The 23940-nt window shown below is 39.1% G+C and overlaps 1 protein-coding gene across 1 annotated transcript; it reads right to left on the reverse strand.

The window, feature by feature from the left end:
* Positions 1–9143: 9143 nt before the first annotated feature.
* TM4SF18 (transmembrane 4 L six family member 18) lies at positions 9144–23294 on the reverse strand. The gene is made up of 6 exons (XM_065876751.1): positions 23129–23294; positions 22845–23038; positions 20009–20098; positions 14168–14310; positions 10297–10477; positions 9144–9528 (listed from the first exon to the last, which is right to left on the reverse strand). Exons 2-6 carry the CDS (start codon positions 23019–23021, stop codon positions 9514–9516), a joined length of 606 nt encoding a protein of 201 aa, XP_065732823.1. The 5' UTR covers positions 23022–23038; positions 23129–23294; the 3' UTR covers positions 9144–9513.
* Between the last annotated feature and the right edge of the window lie 646 nt (positions 23295–23940).

The following is a 23940-nucleotide window of genomic DNA, read 5'->3' on the forward strand; positions in this document are numbered from 1 at the left end:
GAACTCCAAAAACCTATAAGTAGTGACAGTTAACCTCATCTGGACCCCTGGACTCTTTTAGTCTGTCTCAGTCCTTCCCCTTGGCTATCTTCTTAGACATCCGGTCAAAAAGAACTCATCCTTAGGGTTTTTTATGGTATTGCAGAAGCTGACCCAAGACACCAGGAACTGCCTCTAGGATTCTTGCAAATGTTTCCTGTCAATCTCTCTGCCCTTACTCTTAGGGCTGAGTCTATCTGCCTCTGCTAGAGTAGGTGAAGAGGAAGCCCAGAGCTCAGAGGCAGAGCAGAAACTTGCTCTGTCATATCCAAGAACACCAAAAGGAACCTCATTTTCCAGTTCAGAGAGGCTGATGAAAGACCCCTCGATGACAGGCAGCATCTGTACTTCTAGAGATTCCTACCATGGTAGACCTGATGGATTCCCTAGGGCTGCAGGGTCAGCCGGTGTACCTCATCCTGTTCCCTGAGGCAGAGAATCCCACATCTTGCTCATTTCCCAGGCTTATTTCTAGGGCCTTTTTTCTGGTTTGCCAGTAATAACTTTAGGATCCTTGAGGCCTCATGTCCTGATGCCAAGAGAGCTCAGTGGTACTCAATCAGCAGGGTTCTGTGTTCTTCATCTACAAAGGAATCCCCAGCTCGCAGCCTAACGGAGCTCCAACTTCCATTCAGTGCCTTCTGCTGTATCCCTACATTAGATGCAGTGGTTCAGCAAGTAGAGAGCCAGAGTCTTGTTGAAGATAAAAAGGGTGGAGGGGGAGTCCAGAAGTTGCTTGCCCCCAAGATGGTCTACAGATAAAAATAAATTTCTCTAAACATTTTTAGCATTGCTCAGATATATTAACCTTAGTGCCTAGAGTGACAAGTTATGAACTTTACCACCACCAGAGCTCAAACATCCGAAGCCACATGGAGGGAACTGCAGGACCAGATCTGGGTTACACAGAAACTGGCTGAGAAATTTTGGAGAATGAGATAAAGACCTCAATATTAATGTGAGTCTCTGGGTTGCTGTGCTTGGGGGTTTTCTTGAGCTTGAATTTCCCAAGACTTTCAATAAAACATTTTGTGTGAAATCCACGACTGATTGTTAAAGATCCAGGAACCAACCGCCAGGGTGACACTAGAATCTACCTTGGTGAACACAGCTCATCCCCTGGAAAGTAAATTATTTTATTCTGTATCATTTAAAGATTTTACCTGAGTATCTATCCCTAAAACATATGCTGGTTTTTTAAAAAATTTTTTTAAGATTTTTTTTGATGTGGACCATTTTTAAAGCCTTTATTGAATTTGTTACAATATTACTTCTGTTTTATGTTTTGGATTTGTGGCCGCAAGGCATGTGGGATCTTCGCTCCCCAACCAGGGATCGAACCTGCAGCCCCTGCATTAGAAGAGGAAGTCTTAACCACTGGACCATCAGGGAAGTCCCTGTTGTTTATTTATTTTTTTTAAAGATATTTTTTTGATGTGGACCATTTTAAAAATCTTTATTGAATTTGTTACAGTATTGCTTCTGTTTTATGTTTTGGTTTTTTGGCTACAAGCCTTGTGGGATCTTAGCTCCCTGACCAGGGATTGAACCCATACCCCCTGCGTTGGAAGGCGAAGTCTTAACCACTGGAATGTCAAGTCCCCCCTGTTGTTTATTTTTGAAGAAAAAATAATAGTGAGCATAAACCAGTTTGTATTCAGAGAGGCGACTGTGCCACTCTTGGATGAATGTTCCTGGGAGAAGATAAGCTGAAAGTCTCCGGGTCACAGTCTGGCTCCACAGCCCCCCTCCAGCTCTCAGGAGTGGAGTGCCCTTAGGAGATCCAAACAGTGGAGAACAGAAAGGAGGGCAGGAACAGCTTCAGCACATGGTTAAGCCAAACCAAATACAGATAAACATCGCAGCCAGGCTTGCTGTCCTGACATTCAAAGGATGGTACGTTGGCAGCAGGGCCCTTGCTGAAGACTGCCCTGGGCATTTCTGTCTGTCAAGTCACACTGCTCCAGTGAGCTGGTTGCTCTACACCTGGCAAACAGGTGTTGCTCTGGAACAGTCTTCCCTTCTTTCCGTGGATTCCGCTAACCTCTCTCCTGTGTTCTACATTCTGTTTCCTGAATTCTATTTCTTCCCCTTCTTGAAGGAAGAGGAATTCTTTCATTGGTGGAGTGCATTTTCCAGAAGCTTCTTGGAAGGGGGATTTTTTTGAGAACTGACTCATGAGAAAGTATCATGTATCATAGAAATAATTTCCTTCAGAATTTAAAAGGCATTGCTCCATAGTCTTTGTCCAATTTAGCTGTTCGGAAGCTTAAAGCCAATATACGATTCCCTATACTTTATATGTGACCTGTTCTTTCTTCTCTGGAAGCACATAGACGACCCTCTTTCAGCTGGAGGTTTTTAAACATCATTTGGTATAAGCTTCCCATCCAGATTCTCATGCTCTTCAGTTTCATGAAATTTTCTTGAATTATAATGATTTCTGTCCTCCATTTTCTCTGTTATAGAAATTCCTGTTATTTAGTATTGGACTCCTCAGACTGACAGGTTCTTTATTTTTCTCAGTTTTAGCACCATTAAAAAAATATATTTTACTCTCTCTGCTCTAGTGTCTGAGTAACACCTTGACTTCATTTTCCAAATCTTCTACTGACTTTTTTGTTTATGCTATCTTTTTAATTCCCAAGAGTTCTACTTCTGTTCTATGAATGTTCCTTTTTATTATTTTTATTTATTTATTTATTTATTGCGGTACGGGGGACTCTCACTGTTGTGGCCTCTCCCGTTGCGGAGCACAGGCTCCGGACGCGCAGGCTCAGCGGCCATGGCTCACGGGCCCAGCCGCTCCGCGGCATGTGGGATCTTCCCGGACCGGGGCACGAACCCGTGTCCCCTGCATCGGCAGGCGGACTCTCAACCACTGCGCCACCAGGGAAGCCCTGAATGTTCCTTTTTAAATAGCATTCTCTTCTTTTTTCATGAACACAGAATCTTCTCTTATCTTTCTGAGGAATGAATTATATATATATATATATATATATATATATATATATATATATATATATTTTAAGCTTTTTCTCCAAGTTGGTTTCCTCCAAATTGATCTTTATTTAAATTTGTTTTGGTCTCTAACTTCCCTGTAGGAGGCTTTCATCAGGCATTTGGGGATCCCTGTCTATCTGGTGATGGCAATGAATGGAAGAAAGAGTTGATTGGAATTGAATGTGTGTGTGTGTGTGTGTGTGTGTGTGTGTGTGTGTGTGTGTGTAGGGCTTATTGGCTCTGAACTTCACTGCCGCGTGGTGAGCTGGGTGAACCATTTATTGAGGAATTTAAATATCATTGAGGAATTTCAAATTATTTATAATAGCTTCCTATTACTACTGTGACAAATTACCACAAACTTAGAGACATAAAACACAAATTTCCTGTCTTAGGGTTTTGGAGAGCAGAAGTCCGAAATCAGTGGCGCTGGACTAAAATCAAGGTTTCAGCAGTCCCGGATTCCTTCAGGGAGCTCTAGATAAGAATCCGTGTCCTTGACTCTTTCAGCTTCTACAGGCTGCCTGCATTCCTTGATTGATCCCCTCCCTCCATCCTCAAAGCCACCACTGTAGCAGCTCCTCTTCTCTCCAATTTCCATTTCTGTTCTTACATCTTCTCTCTGAATCTGATACCCTTGCCTCCCTTGTGACTACACTGGACGCATGTGCATAATCCAGGATAATCTCCCCATTTTAATATTCTTAATTTAATCACATCTGCAAAGTCCATTTCGAGGTAACATATTCACAGGCATAAGGATTAGGACATGGGCCTTTGGGGAGGGGTATAATTCAGCCTATCACAGTAAGAATCTACATTTTTCCTCTTGCACTGGTCAGACTCCTTAGAAAGAGGCTCCAAGTTGGAAAGTAAAATTCTGGCTGCTGGCATTCTGAGAGCTGAGTGGGTTAAGAGGGCTTGGAGGTGGGTGTGCCTTAGCATTCATCATTCAGGATATACCAGTTACTTAATCTCTTTGGTTCTGGTGTAGTAGATCTATCTTTGGTGAATCTGGGTCTCTCAAATTCAGAGACCCTCTATTTTACCTTTTCCAGAGAATAAACTTTCAGATGTCTGCCCCTTCCCGGTGGCATGGAGAGGAGAGGGGATACAGGGATGCACCCAATCCCTCTCATTTTAGAGGTCTTCCTTTACTCCCAGTTCCAGAGGAATCTGGTGTTATCCATTTGGGAGTTTTTTGAAGATTCCAAGGTGTAAATCAGGTTTTCTCAGTTTCCTCCAGTGATAACTTGGGATTTTCATGTTTCTTGAGTTGTTTTTGTCAGTTACATATCATCAATATGCTTTGTAGCTTCCAAACTTTTATTGCTGTTGTCTCCTCCCCTAATTTCCCCATATTTGTAAGTTTATGTCTTTAAAAAACCAGAACACTTTATTGTAAATTTAATGTGATTTTAGGCAGGAATGAAATTGGAAGTGTGTGTGCACGTGTGCGTACTTGCATGCATGTGTGTGTTTTTATATTAACCCAGAAAAATCATTTAATTTGTATTGCTTGTGTTCCTTGGGTCAGGCATGGATTGGCTCTTACTTGAGTGAACAGGTTTGCGAATCCTCCACACCTGCCCCATTATGCACCCTCAAGCGTGACTCCTTGCCTTGGTTTCCTGCAAGTACTGGAATCTTATCCCTAATTCCCATTTTCATCTCACAAAGCAGGAAGCAGAACTGGCAGGAGTCTTTCTGAATACACGTAGTGTTTTTCATAATAGTAACCTTGAATTGCCTCTATTTCTTGTAGCTTTTCAGTGGGATGGAAGTGTATTGACCAGAGGCAGGGGTTTTAGGAACCTGAGTATGATGGCGATTATGTTCACAGTCTCGGAGCGTGTGATAAAAGGAAGTGCTGGTTTCTCCTTCACTCTATCTAGCCTAGCAACCTCTTACCTTTGCCTGTTTTCTCTCCCCAGATTCCTGAGCCTGTGCTGTCCCTCTGACCCTGTGACTTTCTTCCACCCTCTTTCCCTTCTGAGGTATTTGTGGCATTTCCAAGTCCAGCCATTTCAAATCTGCCCCAGCTGCACTTGGATTCATATTTAAGTCACCATGGTTCTAAGAGCTTTATATGTATGTACTAACTCACTTAATCTCCACAGCAACTCTATTATTATTCCTGTTTTACAGATTCAGAAGCTGAGGCACAGAGAGGTTAAGTAAACTTGACCAGGGTCAACCAGCTAATCAGTCAGAGCCCAGATGTGAATCTGAGCAATCTGACTCCAGAGTACATTTTAAACCACTATGTTTAGGCCACTTATATATCTTATCCATGCCAAACACTGCTTTATATATATAAAATATAGAAATGTATATTATATGTTATGTAAACATACATATATAATAGATATTATAAGTTAGTGTACATAAATATAATCATTTAATCCTCATGAAACCCTAGATCAAGCAAACAACCAAAAAGAAAAGATACTGAACATATGAACAACAAAATTAACAGCTTGAAGTAATGGACACATGTAGAATCCTACACCCAATATTTGAAGAAAACATAATTTGTAAGTACATAGAACACTTATAAATATTGGCCATGAAACAAGTCTTAAAAATGTTCATAGTATCCGAATCATATATACCATATTCTGTGATCAAAATACATATAAAGTGGAAAGCTAAAAAAATTTTTAAAAACTCATATATTTGGGAATTTTAAAGCATATTCATAGCTTGAAAAATAAATCATAAAGTAGAAAATATTCATAACTGGATAAGAAGTTAAATACAACATTTCAAAACTTGTGAGATGCAGCCAAAGCAGTACTTAAAGAAAAATGTCTAGACTAGTCCCCACCTTGTCTGTGGTTTCACCTTCTGTGATTTCAACTGAGGTCTGAAAATATTAAATGGAAAATATTAAGTGGAAAATTCAAGATTCAATTAAATAAGTTTTACATTGCATGCCTTCTGAGCAGTGTGATGAAATCTTATGCTGACCTGCTCTGTCCTGCCTGGGATCCCCAGCCATTGACATCGTCCACTCCTGACATCCAATCATCATCAATATCGTCATGGCCCAATGATCCATGAGAACCGGAAGCAGATGATCCTTCTTCTGACATAGGGTCAGAAGGTCAATAGTAGCCTACCTCTACATCACAATTCCTTCATCATTCATCTCATTGCATCATGACATTTTATTATCTCATGTTATCATAAGCAGCAGCAGAAGAAGGGTGTGTACAGAACAATAAGATATTTTGAGAGAGAGATCATATTCACAAACTTTATTGCAATATATTGTTATAATTGTTCTATTTTATTATTAAATATGGTTGTTATTCTCTTACTGTACCTAATTTGTAAATTAAACTTTATCATAGGTTTATAGGTATAGGGAAAAAAATAGTATGTATAGAGTTCAGTACTACTGGTGGTTTCAGGCATTCAATGGGAGCCTTGGACCGTATCTCCAGCAGGTAAAAGGGAACCACTATAGTCGTAAATGCTTATTTTAAGAAAAGAAGAAAGGTTAAAAATTAATAAGCTAGGCTTTCAATTTAAGAAGTCACAGGGCGAGAGAGAGTCATGGACATATACACACTACCAAACGTAAGGTAGATAGCTAGTGGGAAGCAGCCGCATGGCACAGGGATATCGGCTTGGTGCTTTGTGACCGCCTGGAGGGGTGGGATAGGGAGGGTGGGAGGGAGGGAGACACAAGAGGGAAGAGATATGGGAACATATGTATATGTATAACTGATTCACTTTGTTATAAAGCAGAAACTAACAACAACAAAAAAAGAAGTCAGGAAAAGTACAATGAGAAAGAAGCAAGGAAAATAAGAGAGAGATAATAACTATAGGACCATAAATGAACAAAATGGAAATCATTCTTAATTAGGATTAGTTGGCAATATTCAATATGAGACTTAAAAAATGGAAAGAGTATCTTCTAAAAAAGGTAAGGAAAAGGGCTATCACACACATAGCTTCATGTCCAGTTCTTTCCTATTTTAAGGTCCTCAAATGGATTTTACAGAAAAGATTAGAGGATACTTGCTTTTTAAATGACATTTTTTTCTAGTTCTTCAAGTAATGCAAGGAAAATTCGAAAATATAGAACAATGTAAAGACAAGAAATATAACTCATGATCTCATCCTTTGGTGATAATTATTAACATTTAGGTATTTTCCAGTCATTTTTCTACGTATCTGAACGTTTATACACGTCTACATGTAATTGTAGGCTTCTTTTAAAATTTGGGTTCACACTGCGCACAAAGATTTATATACAGTTTTTACTTAAAATTGCATCATCAGCATATACTCTTTAAATACAAAATTTGGGTGGCTGTGTTAATATTTGATTTACTGATAGATATACTGTACTGAATTTGACTGTGCCCCTGTTGTTAGACATTGTTTCCAGTTCCGTGGTAGAGTCATTCAGATGACATCTGTTCATGGTCCACTCAATGTATGGTACCATAATGAATCTAAACACAATGGAGACAGTCTTAGTGACAAACTGGTGGGGTTGACCTGCCAGAAGTTCATTTACAAGAGGACTGAGGAGCCTTTTGGAGAAAGAGGATGCTGCATATGACAAGCTTGTGGGCTTGATAGAGTAATAAGATACTCTCTGGCTGGCTTTCTTCCTCATCCTTTGTTTTCCTGGCAGCAATGTCTGCGTGGCTTCATTTTTGGTTTCATAATTCAAATTTTCAAGCAAGAATAACCACCAATCTCATTTGGACAGTGTTTCACTTTAGGCTAAATCATTGGCCACTAGAGTGACAATAGGCTGCCCATGGCTTGGGTGCCGTTCTCAGTTCTGTCAGCTAAGTCCAGGTCATGGGGGTCATGTGGTACCCAACATGGCTTGCTTTCAAGATGCTCACTTCAGCAAAGGCTGTGAACAGGGCAGCTATCTTAAAGGAGGCTATAGGTTGAGCAGGCACCAAGGAGAGAGGCATTCTCCACACTACTGGCTACAACTGCCAGGCAGGCGTTGGTAGAGCAATGTTGACAGTGTCCATGGAGGAGGGCAATGGGGAAGTGGTGGAAGTGTTAAGGCCCAATGGGTCCATGATGGAGACCGGTACTCAGCAGAGCAGCCATGAGGAGCAGAAGAGCCTGGCATGAATGTCCAACATTGAGTGTCTCCTATGTCTGCTTTGGGCTAGGCCCTACGGATGATGGAAAAATATAAAACATGACAGCTGTCCTCCAGAAGGTCATGCCAAGTATAAGTAGAAAGTTCATAAATGTTTTACTTTAAAAACTTTTTTAAAATAAATATTTAGTGGTAACTCTCCATGAAACAGGTATCAACTGGTCAGTGGTCACTTTCTATAATCCACTGAGCATGTCCTCAACTGCTCATTCATTTCAAGTCTACTTCTTGTAGCTCATCATACTCACCACCAGGAGTAAAAAAATAATGTCAATTAGCACAGGGAGATCAGCTTGGTGGTTTGTGACCACCTAGAGGGGTGGGATAGGGAGGGTGGGAGGGAGGGATTTGCAAGAGGGAAGAGATATGGGAACGTACGTATATGTATAACTGATTCACTTTGTTATAGAGCAGAAACTAACATACCATTGTAAAGCAATTATACTCCAATAAAGATGTTAAAAAAAATTTAAAAAAATAATGCCAAGAGCTCAATTAGATTATATAAATTTGTGTACAACATTTTGTAGCTTATCTATCTCACTGCTTTCCCCACTGAACATTGATTGAAGTGTTATTCTGTGATGTTTACAGATAGTCAATTTTGGAAAACATTTGGAAAAAGTGTATTCCTTTAAAAGTTGGAAAAATAGCAAACCTTTTAATAGTAAAAATATGTTTTTTTAAAAAAGTATTTTAATAATAAAACATAATAAAGAAAACTTGGAAAATATAGACAAGTAGGAAGGGTCACTTATGACCAAAATCAACCACAGCTGACATTTTTGTGTAAATCCATCTAGATTTAGTTTTTATTCTGTATTTTGGTTATTTGGTTTTGTTTTGTTTGTTTTGGATAGTTACGCTTATACTGTAAACATAAATTTGTAATCTGCTTTTTCACATAGTACTACTCATAATCTTTAAATCATCATTTTACATAATATTACAACCAAAGTACCATGTTTTATTTAATCTTTCCCCTAAAGTTAGACTTTCTGGGTATTTCTAATTTTCCAGAATATTAAATAATTTTCAAATATATGTAGTTGCATAAAGTTTTATCTCATATTCTTATTTATTTTCATAGGATAGGTTATAGAAATTGGATTTATTTGATCAAAGGGTATGAACATTTCTGAAGATCCTGACACATATAGCTTTAGAAAAAAATTCTAAATGGAAGGCACTTCCAGTGAGGACAATAAATACCAACTGGAGAAAAAAGCCATCATCTGAATATGGCCCTCAAGTCCAAACAATAGACACAAGGTAGATGACCATATCTTGATAAAGAAAAACATTCTTGTTCTTATTCAAATGATTCCAGGCTATAAAAAAAAAAAAAAAGAAAGAAAGAGAAACAAGGTGAGTAAACTTGACTTGATTAATAATCCATAATCCAAGTAGCAACTTAAACTTATAGTTTATATGCAAAACATGATAGAATAGGAAAATATCTACTTGAAACTACCAGGAAAGGTCTTATACATTATATGTTGTTAAACAAGGTATAAGATGTCTCATTCGTGATTTCTCTTTACTCTGGACTGGCTGGATAGGTTTAGCAGTTCCCACCATAATTAAATTAACGTTAATATTTTAGCAGATGAAGCAGAAGTAATTTCAATAGGGTAAAGACATATTTCTCTTCTTCAAAACCACTCACTAACGACTCAATATAAAAAAGGATTATTTGAATGTAGCAGCATTCAAAAGAGAAATTATATCACTGGGATTAGGTTGTGAGCCTTCGACTATTTTATGAACAGGGACATTCTCAATAAATGGTAAGATTTCTTTGAGCTTTGAGTTATTTCTACATAGAAACATTGCTCATTTAAAACACCTGTGGTGTTTTCACCATACAACATGGAACGTGATTTTATAGTTATTCCATCGATTCAATCCACTTAGATAAGCCAACAGACACATCGGAATATTAGAAAAAATTGAGGTATTAGAGGTTGAGTAAACATGAGGGCAGTAGGAATAGAAAGAAAATGATGGAATTCTATAATCCTTCCAACAAGATCCATTGAGTCCTGGACAGTGGGGGTAAAATGGAGGAGGTACAGGTGCCAGTGGGGTTCTGTTACCTGGATGATGACTGAATAGGTTCCACACAGTATCTTGGACAACTGAATGACTACTCTGACGAGGCAGACAATCACTTGAAGACCACTGAGAGCTATGAGAATAGAAAATAAGATGATGTTCCACTCCACTACATGTGCTGGTTCCAGGCACTGAATCCATACGCTAGAATCTGTAAGGAAACTGAGAGAGAGGAAGGAAATGGTCAACATGATGTATGGCCAAGCCTAAAGACTTGGTCCAAGGAAGAAGGCTACAAGTTTTCATATGTTTGGGAAATTAAGATACTGATATATGATTAAAAAACAATATTATTAAATGTGAATGAATATATAAAATTATTCAGGTACACAATTGAACACGTAGTATGCACAGCACAGGGCTATGCTTATTAGGAACATGGTGCCTGCCTCAGACAATTCTAATTCACTTAGGAGGCGAGATGCATACTGAAGAGTTCAACAGCAATGAAAGGCCTCACATGTCAATACCAAGAGAGGTAGAGATTGCCCATTTCCCAGGAGTCCAAAGTTAGCCTAGGCTATCAGGGACAGGGCTGAGCTAGCACTGGATATAAAATCACACAGGTGGTAAAAGAGCAAAGAGAAATGATGCTATTATTCTTAGACTCTGTCCCAAAGCCTTTTAGAACAATGGTTCTCAAATTTGAGCATACATCAAGATTATCTGGAAAGCTTGTGAAAATGCAGATTGCTGGGTCCCAGCCTAGAGTTTCAGATTCAGAAGGTCTGGATGGGGTGGAGACTTTGTGTTTCTATGTTCCCAGGTGATGTTGATGCTGCTGGTCTGGGGTCCACTGTGTGTTCTGCAGCTCTTAAAAAGATTGAGATTATGAGGTGGAAAAGCAAAAGACTGAATGGTTTAATCAGTCTAGCGTAGCACAGGATTTTGAGAATTAAACCACCTCCACGTTTAAGATAGTCTTAAAACCATGCTGAATTATCCTGTCTTTTGCCCACTTCCAGGTCAGCTATGGCCCTTAACATTTCTCCAAGAGTGACACTCTCTTTGTTGAACTAAATGGAAATTAAAAACTGGTCTCCTCAAAAAAAAAAAAAAAAAAAAAAATCCCCCCCCACAAAAACAATCAAGCCCAGTTACAGGGCAGAGCTGTTTGTAAATATCTTGTTGATAGCAAGATGTCTTTTTACAAAACAGAAATTCAAGCAACCTTGGTGCCAGCCAAGTGGTCCTTAACTCTCTCTTTCCTCCCTTTCTTTATTTCTTATTCTCTATGCTCTGGGACATTCAGAGGCACTCTGAGAATTTCTTGGTATTGTTAACGGACCTTAGGTCTCAAGGGATAAACAGCACTGAATATGGAGTCAGAACTCCTGGATCTGTAGGATCTGGGGCCAGGGATTTTACCTCTTTGATCTGGGCAATGGGTATAAAATATCTAACCCTAGGGTTATTGTGAATATTTGATGAGACGTATGTAAAAATGCTTTGGAACCTATAAAGCACAATACAGATGTAATTTCCTGTTATCATTTCCTTAGACCCACTTCATACACCCTCCTACTCCTAACTTAGTCTCAGATCCTTACTCTAGACTGTTCCCAGTATATACTCTGCACAGATCATCCAACACTTTAAAGCAAGATGCCTTGCAGGATTTCTCTTTTTCTCCTAGGATACGGTCCTATTTATTCTTCTTGTATCAACGGAATGAGTCATAAATGCACTATCAGGGTCTGGAAGGAATAGAGAAATTTGCCCTGATACTCATTCTCTCCACAATTTCTGTACATCGTTCTAACAAAACATATACTTCGTTATGTTGTAATTCTATCTATAGCTATATCTGTATATCTGGTTCCTCACTACACAGTGTACTGTGAGAACTCTGTTGTGATTTATGCATCTCTAAATGGCCATGTCTAAGGCCTAAGGCAGTGCCTGGGGCATTGCAAAGATCAACAAATGCTGGTTGAATGAAACTGATGCAGGATCCTCGCTGGTCACCATGCCAGTGGCTGAACTTAATGGCTGAACTTGCTGTCAACTTGGCAGATGGAAGACCATCGTGTGGTATAGAAGGTTATGCAAAGTAATGATTTTAATAATAAAATCTGGCATGTCGAGAATTTATTAAATCTAAGCTGTGCTTTACTTCTGTTTAATTTTCAGTTCTGTGAGGTAGGAATGATTATTATCTCCAGTTTACAGAGGCTCAGAGATATCCAGATATTTGTCTAAGGCCATACAGTTTGTAAGTCGGAGACGGGAGACTTCAGCCCAGATCTACAAGCACTGAAGCTCTGTGCTCTAAGGGCAATGTTCATTCTAAGGCTTCCATCTCAGCAGAATGTTCTGTCAAATCTGTGTGAGTTTCTAGAGGGAAGTGAACCTGTGTAATTTATCTTTGATTGTCTAGCACCTAATCCAAGTCAGGGACATAGTAGGCGCTTAATAAATATTTGTTGAATAAATGTACACATGAAGAGGTGATTTGGGCAATTTTCAGCTGATTTGTTCAACATTAACAGCTGTTCCACCTTGCATTCACCAAGCCTTGGAAACTTCTTTAGGGGCCCAGAAACTTAGCTTCCCTTCATGGCCTCCAATTTTTCACCTCTAAACACTTTTATAGAGCTGGAATCAGGTGAATACAAATATCTAGGGCAACTTTAAAGGAGGAATGAAGAGGCATGTGGGCAGCCTGAGATTCCTGCATTGAAATTGGAGGCTTACTTGTTTTGGGGGTGGGGAAAAGTTCAGGGGCTGGTGGCATAAAGAACGACTCTTTGTACACAGTGGGACTTTCTACATTAGGGTCCCCTTTCCTGAGCCCTTTCAATCCCAAAGGAGTGTCTCCTTCAAGTGTTCAGAAAGACCTGAATTAATTTTCTAGGTTCTCCTGACCTGAGGGAGAGCTCTGCTCACAGCATGGGGTACCTCGTGGACACTTTAGAATAAAGGCAGCTATGGGCACAGAAGCAGTTGTGCTGTGCAGGCTGAGGTGAGCAGGTAAAACTCCAAATGGATGTGGGCTTTGAACAATAGAGCCAGCCATGGGGATTTGAGAAGAAAGTGTAACTTCCCCAGGGAATGGTACCGACACTCCTTCATTTTATTCCATTGGAATTGTCTGTGCAGTACAAGACAGGGAGAGATTGAGTAGATCTTCCTGTATCTCTGTCTGGGCCCTGCTCCCTCCCAAGCTGGTAGGGCCATGAGCCAGCACAATGCCAGTGTGAGGCATTCTGTGATCCAAGACTGGGTCCCTCAACGCTTGACTGAACTACCAGCCTTCGGAGCAAGGCTACCCCTAGGACTCTTGTTCAGTACATGCTCCATAAGCTCTTGGCTCCTTCCACAAAATCCTGCACCTACTCATGTCCCTGGATCTCACTTGGCTGCCCACCTTGCCTGGTTCTACCTCCGCGTGACCCCTAATTGTATAGCTCCGGATGGCACCATCCAACGGCATTGTGGTTCTCTCCCAGCCAAGCCCTTTCACATCTGTAACAGACTCCATGTCCAGCCTGGCCACAAAACAAGACTGACTTCCCAGAGCCACCCAAGCCCCAAGCTCCAGCAATTACCAGACCCCAATAACGACGAAGCCCTGTTCTGCAGTACGGCAGAAACACGCCTTTCATTCGGAAATGTCCACGACAGCCTTAAAATAGTGAATGCATGTGACATTAAAAGACTGGAGAAAAAAAAGATCTAAACAGAGTTCAGTGTAGGAACAAACTGGTCTGGACATTAGTAAACTATTAGGAACATTCTGGACTAAGGTAGACACAGAACCGCTAAGTGATCATGGAAAATAAGTATAGGCATGCAGCCAGGTGTTTCTGACTTTCAGACCTCCTCCCAAATCAGGGAATTATTCCTTACCGTCCTGCAGTGCCTTCAAAGGCATACTCCCAGCCATCAGGGGTGCGGCAGTAAGGGCCCTGAAGAAGGCCCAAAACAGATATGACCAGGCAGTATCCAGAGAAAGCAATTCCAAGGGCAGAAAAGATCATCGACAGCAGTGTCTAAATTAAACATAGAAGGAGGTTAGTGCCATAGAATGAGACAAGGGGATATTGTGAATACGTGATCAGATAGGTAACTTCCCCAGTCATCCAAGCCTACTGCAGCCTGTGTAATAACAAATGCCCACAGAAAAAAAGGAAACATTTAATCCAAACCCACTTGATCTTAAAAATAAGTTTTTAAATGATATTTTTCTTTGGCATTCCATAGAGAAAATTAGTTGATTTACTAAATTTCTCCCCTTTTTTTCTGGAGCTTTGATATTGAAATAATGATCAACTCATACATAAATGCAATGAAAGGATGTGATCAATCAATCTATACTTCTTTATTGAAGACAGGTTATTTTCTAGGTAGGGTGGGTTCTCTAAGAATCAAAATCTATGATCCTTGTTTTTCTCTTATGAAGATGATATTTGAATATGTTCTCATGCAGGAATATGTGGGGAAATATCATGTGTTAGCCTAGATGGTCATGTTTATACTCAAGTGAGCATGGGATTGAAGGGGAGGTGGGTATTTTCATTTGAGTAGAAAGAATGAGCAATGTTCACCGCCAGATCCGTACAAGCTAAGTTGTGAGACTAAGGAGATTGATCTGATCTAAAAGGGATTCCTACAGATGAGTACAGGGGAGAAGCTTGGCATGGTGCTAAAACTGAGAAAGCAGGGCTGATAAGACACAATCCAGCCCTTATATCACTTATAACATGAGTGTAACTTGGGAGATCCAGGCAGAAGGTGGCCTTGGATGCTGGATCAAGGAGACTGGACTTCATCCTTCAGAGTAAGTGGATTTTTCTCCCACAGCCTTGGATTAAAATTTTTTTTCAAATCTACAAAAAAGTTGAAAGTATAGTACCTTTTTCTTAGACTCAACTTTTGTGACTATGCTACCATTTTTGCTTGCTCTCTCTCTGTATGTATATGTACATCGACAAACACATATATTTATTTACATTTTTGTCGCTTAACCATTTGAAAGTAGGTTGCGGACATTGGGATATCTCACCCCTAAACGCACCAGCACTTATGTCCCAAGAATAAAGATATTCTATTATTCTGCAATTGTTATTCCTTTTTTGTACAGGATCCAACGAAGGTTTAGGCACAAGTTTACATCTCTTTGGTTTCCTTTAATCTACACTAGTCTTGCTGCCTTTTTTCTTTCAGGATATTAAATTGTTTTTAAAGAATCCCAGCCAGTTGTCTTGTAGAAAGTCCCACGTTCAGGGCTTTTCTGATTGTTTCCTCACAATTGGACTTGGATTAAACACTTTGACGAGAACATGTGGGGCTTCCCTGGTGGCGCAGTGGTTGAGAGTCCGCCTGCCGATGCAGGGGACACGGGTTCGTGCCCCGGTCCAGGAAGATCCCACATGCCGTGGAGCGGCTGGGCCCGTGAGCCATGGCCGCTGAGCCTGCGCGTCCGGAGCCTGTGCTCTGCAACCAGAGAGGCCACAACAGTGAGAGGCCCGTGTACCGCAAAAAAAAAAAAAAAAAAAAAAAAAGAACATGTGATTGGCGTGGGTACATTATGGGCCTCTCACTTCTACTGATGATGCTAAATTTGATCTCTTGGTTAAAGTGGTGTCCTTCAGATCTATAAATGTCCATTTTCTACTTTGCTATTAGGAAGGCATTTGTGAGGTAATACTTCGAGACTGTGTCATATCTTGTTCCCTAAAGACATGTCAACAGGTGGATTTAGCATCTACTGATGACCCTCATGTTCACTGATCACCGATTATCACAATAAGCGATTGTAATGTACTGCTTTTCTAATTTTTCATTTCTCCTGCATTTGTAAGTTATCATTTTTCTATACAGAAGAACTTCTATTTCCCATTTCTCTCCTCTGCCCCTCTCTTTCTGTAATATTGTGGACGCATGGATTTTCTAATTCATTATGTTATAACTCATAATTGTTATTATTCCTTTCGATGCTCAAATGGTTCAAGGGAACCCTTGAACATCCTTGAACAAGGAACATCCCTTCAAGTCAATTCCTGTACCCTTCAACATACTCCTATCATTCTTTGAACACTTCCTTGCTTCCTGGCACAAGATGTCCCAAGATCAGTTTGAATTTATGCTGCCTTAGACCTGGAATAGCTCTTTTTCTAACAAGCCGTGGAATTAGTTTTTGAGCAAGGAAGTGACATGAACCAATAAATGATTTTGGAAAATTACTCCGGCAGTGGTGGCACACCAGCCAGAAGTGAGAGAGCCCCCAGATAAGAATTCCATGTGGAGAAAACATCAAGTTGTGGCAACAAAGACACACACTGGACAAAAAGACATTGAGGAGGAAATGAGTAGCTGGAGATGGGCTGAAAAAAATTCCAGAGTTTGGGACTTGAGTGAAAAGGAGACAGAAATAGGGATGCCGAGAAAAGCAGTATTGTTTGGGAGAAAATTTAATTTAGTTTAAAAAATGTCGATTTCGAGTGAGAGTAGGATGGCCAAACAGAAACATGCAGTGGTCAGTTGATAAATTCAAAAGCTGAGACCAGAAAAAGAACAAAAAACCTGCAAGTTTTGGAACAAAGTTTATATCAAATTATATTTCTTTGCTTGGAGTTATTTTATAAATGTAACATCAATACATGATCATTATGGAAAATCAGAAAAAAAGTATTTTTAAAACACAAAGAAGGAAAGAACAATTATGCTTTTTTCCTATTTGATACTAGTAATCTCATTGGCAACTTCACATATGATGGAAAGCTCTTTCAAGTTATGTTTTCATATTGATTGTTAATAGAGTTTTGCCTTGTCATGGGATGAGATAAATAGGTTTTTTTTACAGTAGATTTCTGTTAGTTATACTTTGTAAAAAAGTATTTACCTATTTGCCAGTGTCATCTTTGAAAAAGGAAGAAGGACGTTTTCAAAAGATTGAGCTCCTTATTTACCAAATGGCCTTAAGCAGTTTGCTGGAAAGATCAGTGAAGAATTTCTCCATTTGGTGAATTTACAGCCATAGCATAATATATATATGTATGTATACATGTATAAATTACAATCTAATGAGTGGATACAATTGCACAATCGAAGTAAGCCTCAAAATAAAGTGGGAATAAGAGTCTCTCTGAGTCACAGTGTCATTGTCCGTAAAACGTAGATGATGTAGATGGTTACAGCGCCTACATAATAGGGCTGTTTCAAAAATTAAAGGATACAATGCATATAAAAATTATTTGAAAAGTGAAAAGCATAATCAAAATATTATCTATTATTTCAAGTGCCCTTATTTGGCCAGTATTTGTTTTCCAGTGATAACAACCCACAGAATGTTGGCAGAAGATGCAACACCACAAAGGAATGGGGTTCAGGTCGTGCTGCTCCAAAACATGGCATCTTGGCATACTAATATCTTAAGCCGAAGGAGTTTGTGGAAATGGCAGAAGAGGGAAGTTCACTCTAACCTCCCCGACCTTCTCACCCTTCTTCCCTGAAACAGGTCATAAAACGCCCAGGTGAAAGATACCCTCCCTGCACCTGGAGGAAGGAAAACATTCTTATTACCAGAGACTAAAATTTGGGGCCAAGAACTCTGTATAAATAAGTATTGTTTAACTAAACCTTATTTTCCTAGTTACTTCTTCACCTTTTTCTATCCCTAACCCAAATCTGTCTTGTCAATTCTTCACAAAGTTCTTATTTCTTTATCTAAAAAGTTTAGGTGCTTCCTGCTCTAGTCACATCTTCAGGGTCTTCATTCTCTTGTGAAATCACACATGTACATGTAAAAATTCAATAAAATTTGTATGCTTTTCTCATGTTAACCTGTCATCAGATTAATTTTCAGACCCAACCAGGGACCCAAAGAGGGTTGAGGAAACTTTTTTTCTCCTCTACAAAATGAATCTTAGATGACCTAAATTTCCATTCCAGAGCTTCAGAAGTTACAAACTGGTGCAGACTCAAATCTGGCCTGCAAGATGTGTTTTATTTAGTTTCAATGAGAATTAATTGCCAACATTTTATAGTTGTGAAGTTTTATTTAAAACTCCATATTTCTACTTCCTATTGAAAATTGAGAATTATTGCCCAATATCGTAGTGGTAGCAATTGGCTGGACCTGAGTAGCAGCTCCCTCTCTTCCTTAAATAGAAAATTTGCTCTAATGTCTACATATTTCACTGCCATCAGCTATTTGGCATCTGGGGGCATATCAGTTAGGACCCCTATCCTAGAGCATACTTTGAAAGAACCAAGCAGAAAATCCAGGGAATCCTCTCTCCCTTCCTCCTGCTCTTTCCACTGAGATGCCAGTCATCTCATCCAATGTTGACTATGACAGTGTCCAGACTCTACGCTATTTCTAGCATCCATTTGTGCTGGAGATGCTAATAATAAGTTAAGGCAAATTGAACACGTGGATTTTTATTAGATACTTAACGGTACAAACATTTCTTTTCTAGAAATTCCCTGAGTACATAGGTTAAAATTTACCTGAATCCATTGCTTCACCTAGACCATTTTGAAAGCTTTTCTGTAGTATAATACCAACAGTTACTGGGGGATGTTTGATTCAACTGGTTAAGAAAGTAGACTCACACACACACACACACACACACACACACACACACACACAGGGAGAGTATTTTGGTCTTCTAATTCTTCCCCACTATGGGCACAATGGTGAATTAAACAACAAATTTAATCTTCCAAAAGCAGCAGTCAAATAAAGTAAGCCATACCATCTTGGCCACATATTTAAATGTAATTGCACCTCGGACCAACTAAGTCAGAGTCTCTGGGCGTGGGATTCTAAGGCCAAGCTCCCAGATCATTGCAATGTGCAGATAACATGTGGAACCACTGCTGCAAAGAATGCCTCCCAGACCTCTGGCAAAGCTCCTCCTGGTTAATGAATCATATTCTCTTTGAGTCACAGGTGACTCATCTATAAAACAGGAGTAGCAATGATATAATTCATTGGGTAAATGTGAACAAACTATGAAGTGCTATGCAAATATGAATAAATGATGATGACAGGAGGAGGGGGAGGTGGATGATGGTGGAAATACAGGAACCCAGTGCCTGTGTGTTGAGCATAGGTTTAGCAAATGTGGTTGTATTGTTCTCTCTTGACTCTATTGTAATTATCTTTAAAGTTCTAGCTTTAAAAATGTACATCGTATATACCCAACTCTGAGATAAATCTAATGCTGTGTGAAAGAAGCCAGATACAGAAGACAAATACTGTAGGATTCTATTTATATAAAATACAAACTAATCTATAATGACAAAAAGAGATCAACAATTATCTTTTGGGGGTGATGAAAATGTTCCATATCTTGACTATGATGCTAGTTTCATGGGTAGAGTCAACTGTCAAAACTCATGGAATTTTACACTTTTAATGGATGGCATTTATTATATGTAAATTAGTCTTCAATAAAGTTGATAAGGGAAAAAATAGACTCACAGAAACCCAGTTCGGAAAAGGTAATCTTATTTTCTAATTTCATGTATCTTTAAATATTGAATTGCTAGAAGAATATCAGTAGAACAAAAGTGGAGGAAAACGGTAGACAAAATAGATAATATTTGGAGGAAACTCTTGGGCTCTGAACTGAAAGGATGATGGAGAGGGTACAATAGTGTCAATATTTTCACGTCCCCAAGTGAGAGGAAAGAAAGCCAGAGCACACTCAACCATCCTCAAAACACTATTGTTCTTACCATGTATTTTTTGCTGCAGTTTTCACTCTGGCAACACTTATAGTTGTTATCATTCTCCAGTACAAGAAGAATTGCTGCTACTATAAGCATCTACAGTAGGGAAGAGAAAAGATATCAGAAATGGAATACTAGTTTGCAGTCATGCTCATAATCAGAGCACAGTGTTTCAGAGCGTAGACTCTGGGATCAGGTAGCTCTGGGTTCAAATCCCACTTCTGCCACTTAATATCTGTATGCACTCCAGAGTCCTTTCCTACAAAACGATGCTGAGAACTCACCTCTTGGGGTTGTTATGAGCTATTGTACGTAAAATTTTGAATAGTGTGCTTGATTCATAACATGTGATTGATAAATGTTAGCTGTTATCATAGTTATCAGTTATCAAGAGCTAATGATTGAGGAGGGGCAAATGGTACGGACATGAGAATAGCACCCTCTGCAGCAAGCACGCACTTCTCACTGACTCAGTTGTGGAGGACAAAGGAAAACCATTCACCAGACTTTGCCATTTGCCAGCCTCTTTCTATTTACTGCCCTCTGGGAATTCAGGTGAAAGGTATGGTTACTCTGAAACTAAATCTCTTAATCCAAAATAAAGTAAATTCAATGTCCCCGAGTATTCAGATCATCTTAGATTCAGATTTTCCAGTGGGTTTTGTCTTGTCCCCGAGTATTCAGATCATCTTAGATTCAGATTTTCCAGTGGGTTTTGTCTGTATGAAGCCAACAAACTGGGAGAATTCAGTGTATTCTACTTCCCTTTCTTGGTATCTGAGAGAAAGGGCTCAAGTTCCGGAAAGAACATGGATTTCTTTACTATTGGGTTGGCCAAAAAGTTTGTTCAGGTACAGAAAAATCCGAACTATCTTTTTGGTCAACCCAAGATTATAGTCCTTGGTTTGGGCAGGTATGGACTGTGAATTGCTTCTGGCAAATTCTCCACCTATCCTTTCCTTCCACTGTTCAGTACTGAATCTTGTAGTTGAGTTCATTGTTATTTTACTCCTTGTAGTGAATATTTCCACTTTCCAAATTCCTTCAGCCATCATTTATTTATCTATCCATTTAATTATTTATCTATATTCCTCTCCTTTCTCCAAAAAGGATTTGACCTTGAAAGAATATTTTTCAAGAATTCCTAGACAGTGAAAACTAGAGAATAGGTTCTTCTTACAGTTTTAAATTTTACATGGAATATAAGCAAACAGTCTTACATTCTCCTCCTTTCAACACCATTAATTAACACAATTTTAAAGAGATTCTGGTTTAACTTTAGTAATGTCTTGCAAATCTTCCACTTATTACAATTATATATTGAGAGAAACAATGACAAGATAAGCCACAATAAACCAGGTGCAGTAACCAGCCTCATTACAATATTGTTAGAAATAATTAGACCTAGATCCTAGAGTCCTGTGCCAAAGGAGAAACACAGGCATAGCCCGTGTTTAAAGAGAAATTTCTCTCCCTTTTTGTTGTAAAATATAGCTGCAATACAGAGGGCTCAAGAATAATGGAGGAAAATTACCCCAAATACCACTACTCTCACATGTTTTTAAGTATGTACTCCCACATGTGTATATTTTACATAATTTCAATCATAATGTATTCACAATTTTGTAATATCTTTTATCACTTAATATAAAATAACATGTGTTTTCCATGTTGCAACATGTTCATAACTACAATTTTCATCCTTTATAAAGTGAATGGACCATAATCTATTTTGCCATGTCTATGCTAGGATGCTTCTAGTTTTTTGCTATTATAAATAATGCTGCCACAAACATCTATGGATACATTTCTTTCCTTATTCTGGATTATTTCCTCAGAATGTATGCTCAGGTTTAAGATTACCAAGTCAAAAGACATAAGCATTTTCATGGATCTTAATATATCATATGAAAAATGTCTCCCAAAGGCTTGCATTTATTTATAGTACCACCACCAACAGTCATTATGTACCTAGCACATAGCACCTTCAGCAGCACTGTGTATTCATATTTCAAAGTTTATTAATTTAACGTGCAAAATGACAAATAAATGAAACTGCTTTCCAACGTATTTATTCAAATATTATAATAATTAAACACCCACAGAGATGTAGAGATAGATTATAATGGATTTTCTTTTTTTTTTTTTGCATTCTTGTTGGTATAGAAAGCTTACAGTACACAGTGTGTTTTTTTTTTTTAGAAATGATATGATCAGGAAAAACTTCTTTTCCTCTGAGTTGCCCACATGATTTACTATCAGTTTGTTTTTAAAGAGCACAAAGTCGTCAGAAAAACATCCGTGGATTCTTACTGTGGATACTTTGATTTAGTTTTCATCAACACCCACCCAAAGACATTGAGTAACTTGCTTTAAGGTCTCATGACACAAATGACAGAGCTTAGACTGGAACTCAAGTTTGTCTGAATCTTCAAATCTCTGCTTTTCCCACTGTCTTAATACCACTCCAAGCTAGAGAAATCCTGAGTACAGACAGAAAATCCTTTCTAGGAAAGAGCAATGCCACTGGAGATTAAATAGCATAAGTGGACACACAGCTTTCACGAGGATATGCTATTTCTATAGGCCAGTGTCCCACCAACTTTCATTAGGACTAATTTCCCGCATTGCTGGAGCTACATAAGTGAGCAGCTTACTGGAAACAAAGCTACCCTCCAAGTCCTTATGGACTACCTGCCTTTTCACCCCCATCCATCTTCCAAACCCAAACCAAGGATTAGAAGAATGATTTTTCCATGATTCATCATTTTCACCAGGAACAAGTTCATGCTTAGTAAAAACTCCCCCTTCTGCAATCCCAAGTCTCCAAAGTCACACTTACCATAATACCTGAGAAACAGATTCCTTCAAAATACCAGACGTAGTTGGTGAGTTTATTGCTGGATGCATAGGAAGCTTGCCCATTGGGGAAATACAATAATATGTTTACAATTATACTCCAAAGTGCAAGAGGAATCAGCAGACTACTCAGGCAGCTTCCACATTTCCAAGACCCCATGTTACCCTGCTCAGAACCTGCAGGAGATTTCAAGAGTGTAGAATTACATCAAGCCTGTTTTTCTTCCTTACCTGTCTCCCCCCTGCCCCCTCCCCGAGATTACCTACCACTTTCTGGGTCAGAGCCCTTCAGTTCATATTCATGAGGAGTCCAGGACTCGGACAGAACTGCAGCCTGCAATCTGTCGGTGTGGAAATAGTGGTTTACTGTTTGGAGAACAATAGACAAAGATCAACGGCTGAAAAGCTGAGCTGGTCTTCATCCTGTGCCAAAGGAATGTGGTGTTTTTACTGCTTTTTAAAATAAGTCATTTTCCTCTGGATTAGAGCACTCAAGACTGAATCCTGGGCATGTTTGCAGAAGGAAGTTGGAGGGGGGCGGCTGGAATGGAGTCTGGCAAATTTCACCCCACAGTGGACAGGGGGGTTAAAGAGAAAACTACCAAGGGATCTTATATTGGCACCGGATGTGCGTTTTGCTCAAATATTCTGACTTTATGTATCTGTTTTTTATTCAGTGTTCTTTATTGTATGCTCACTATTCACCAAGCACTGTTTAAACTGCAGGGGGCACAAAAAGGACAAAGAAAGGGAAAGACTGGTGAGTTAGGAAAACAAGACATCACAGCTGATGAGTTTATTGTTATAAGACTGGTACTGCTTTCCTCTAAAGAGTTCACATCTATTATCTCTACCTCGCAATAAAATAATAACAGGAATAAATTCATATCTCTTACTGCCTAGGAAAAAGAGGTAAAAGAATTTGGGTAATTTGATTAAGACTTTATGAGTAATAAGTTTGAAGTGAATTTAGGAATTCTCCCTTCCAAATTATTATTATTTTTTAAACATCTTTATTGGAGTATAATTGCTTTACAATGGTGTGTTAGTTTCTGCTTTATAACAAAGTGAATCAGCTA

The sequence above is a fragment of the Phocoena phocoena genome, chromosome 4 (assembly GCF_963924675.1).
Source record: "Phocoena phocoena chromosome 4, mPhoPho1.1, whole genome shotgun sequence".
Classification (NCBI taxonomy): Eukaryota; Metazoa; Chordata; class Mammalia; order Artiodactyla; family Phocoenidae; genus Phocoena; species Phocoena phocoena.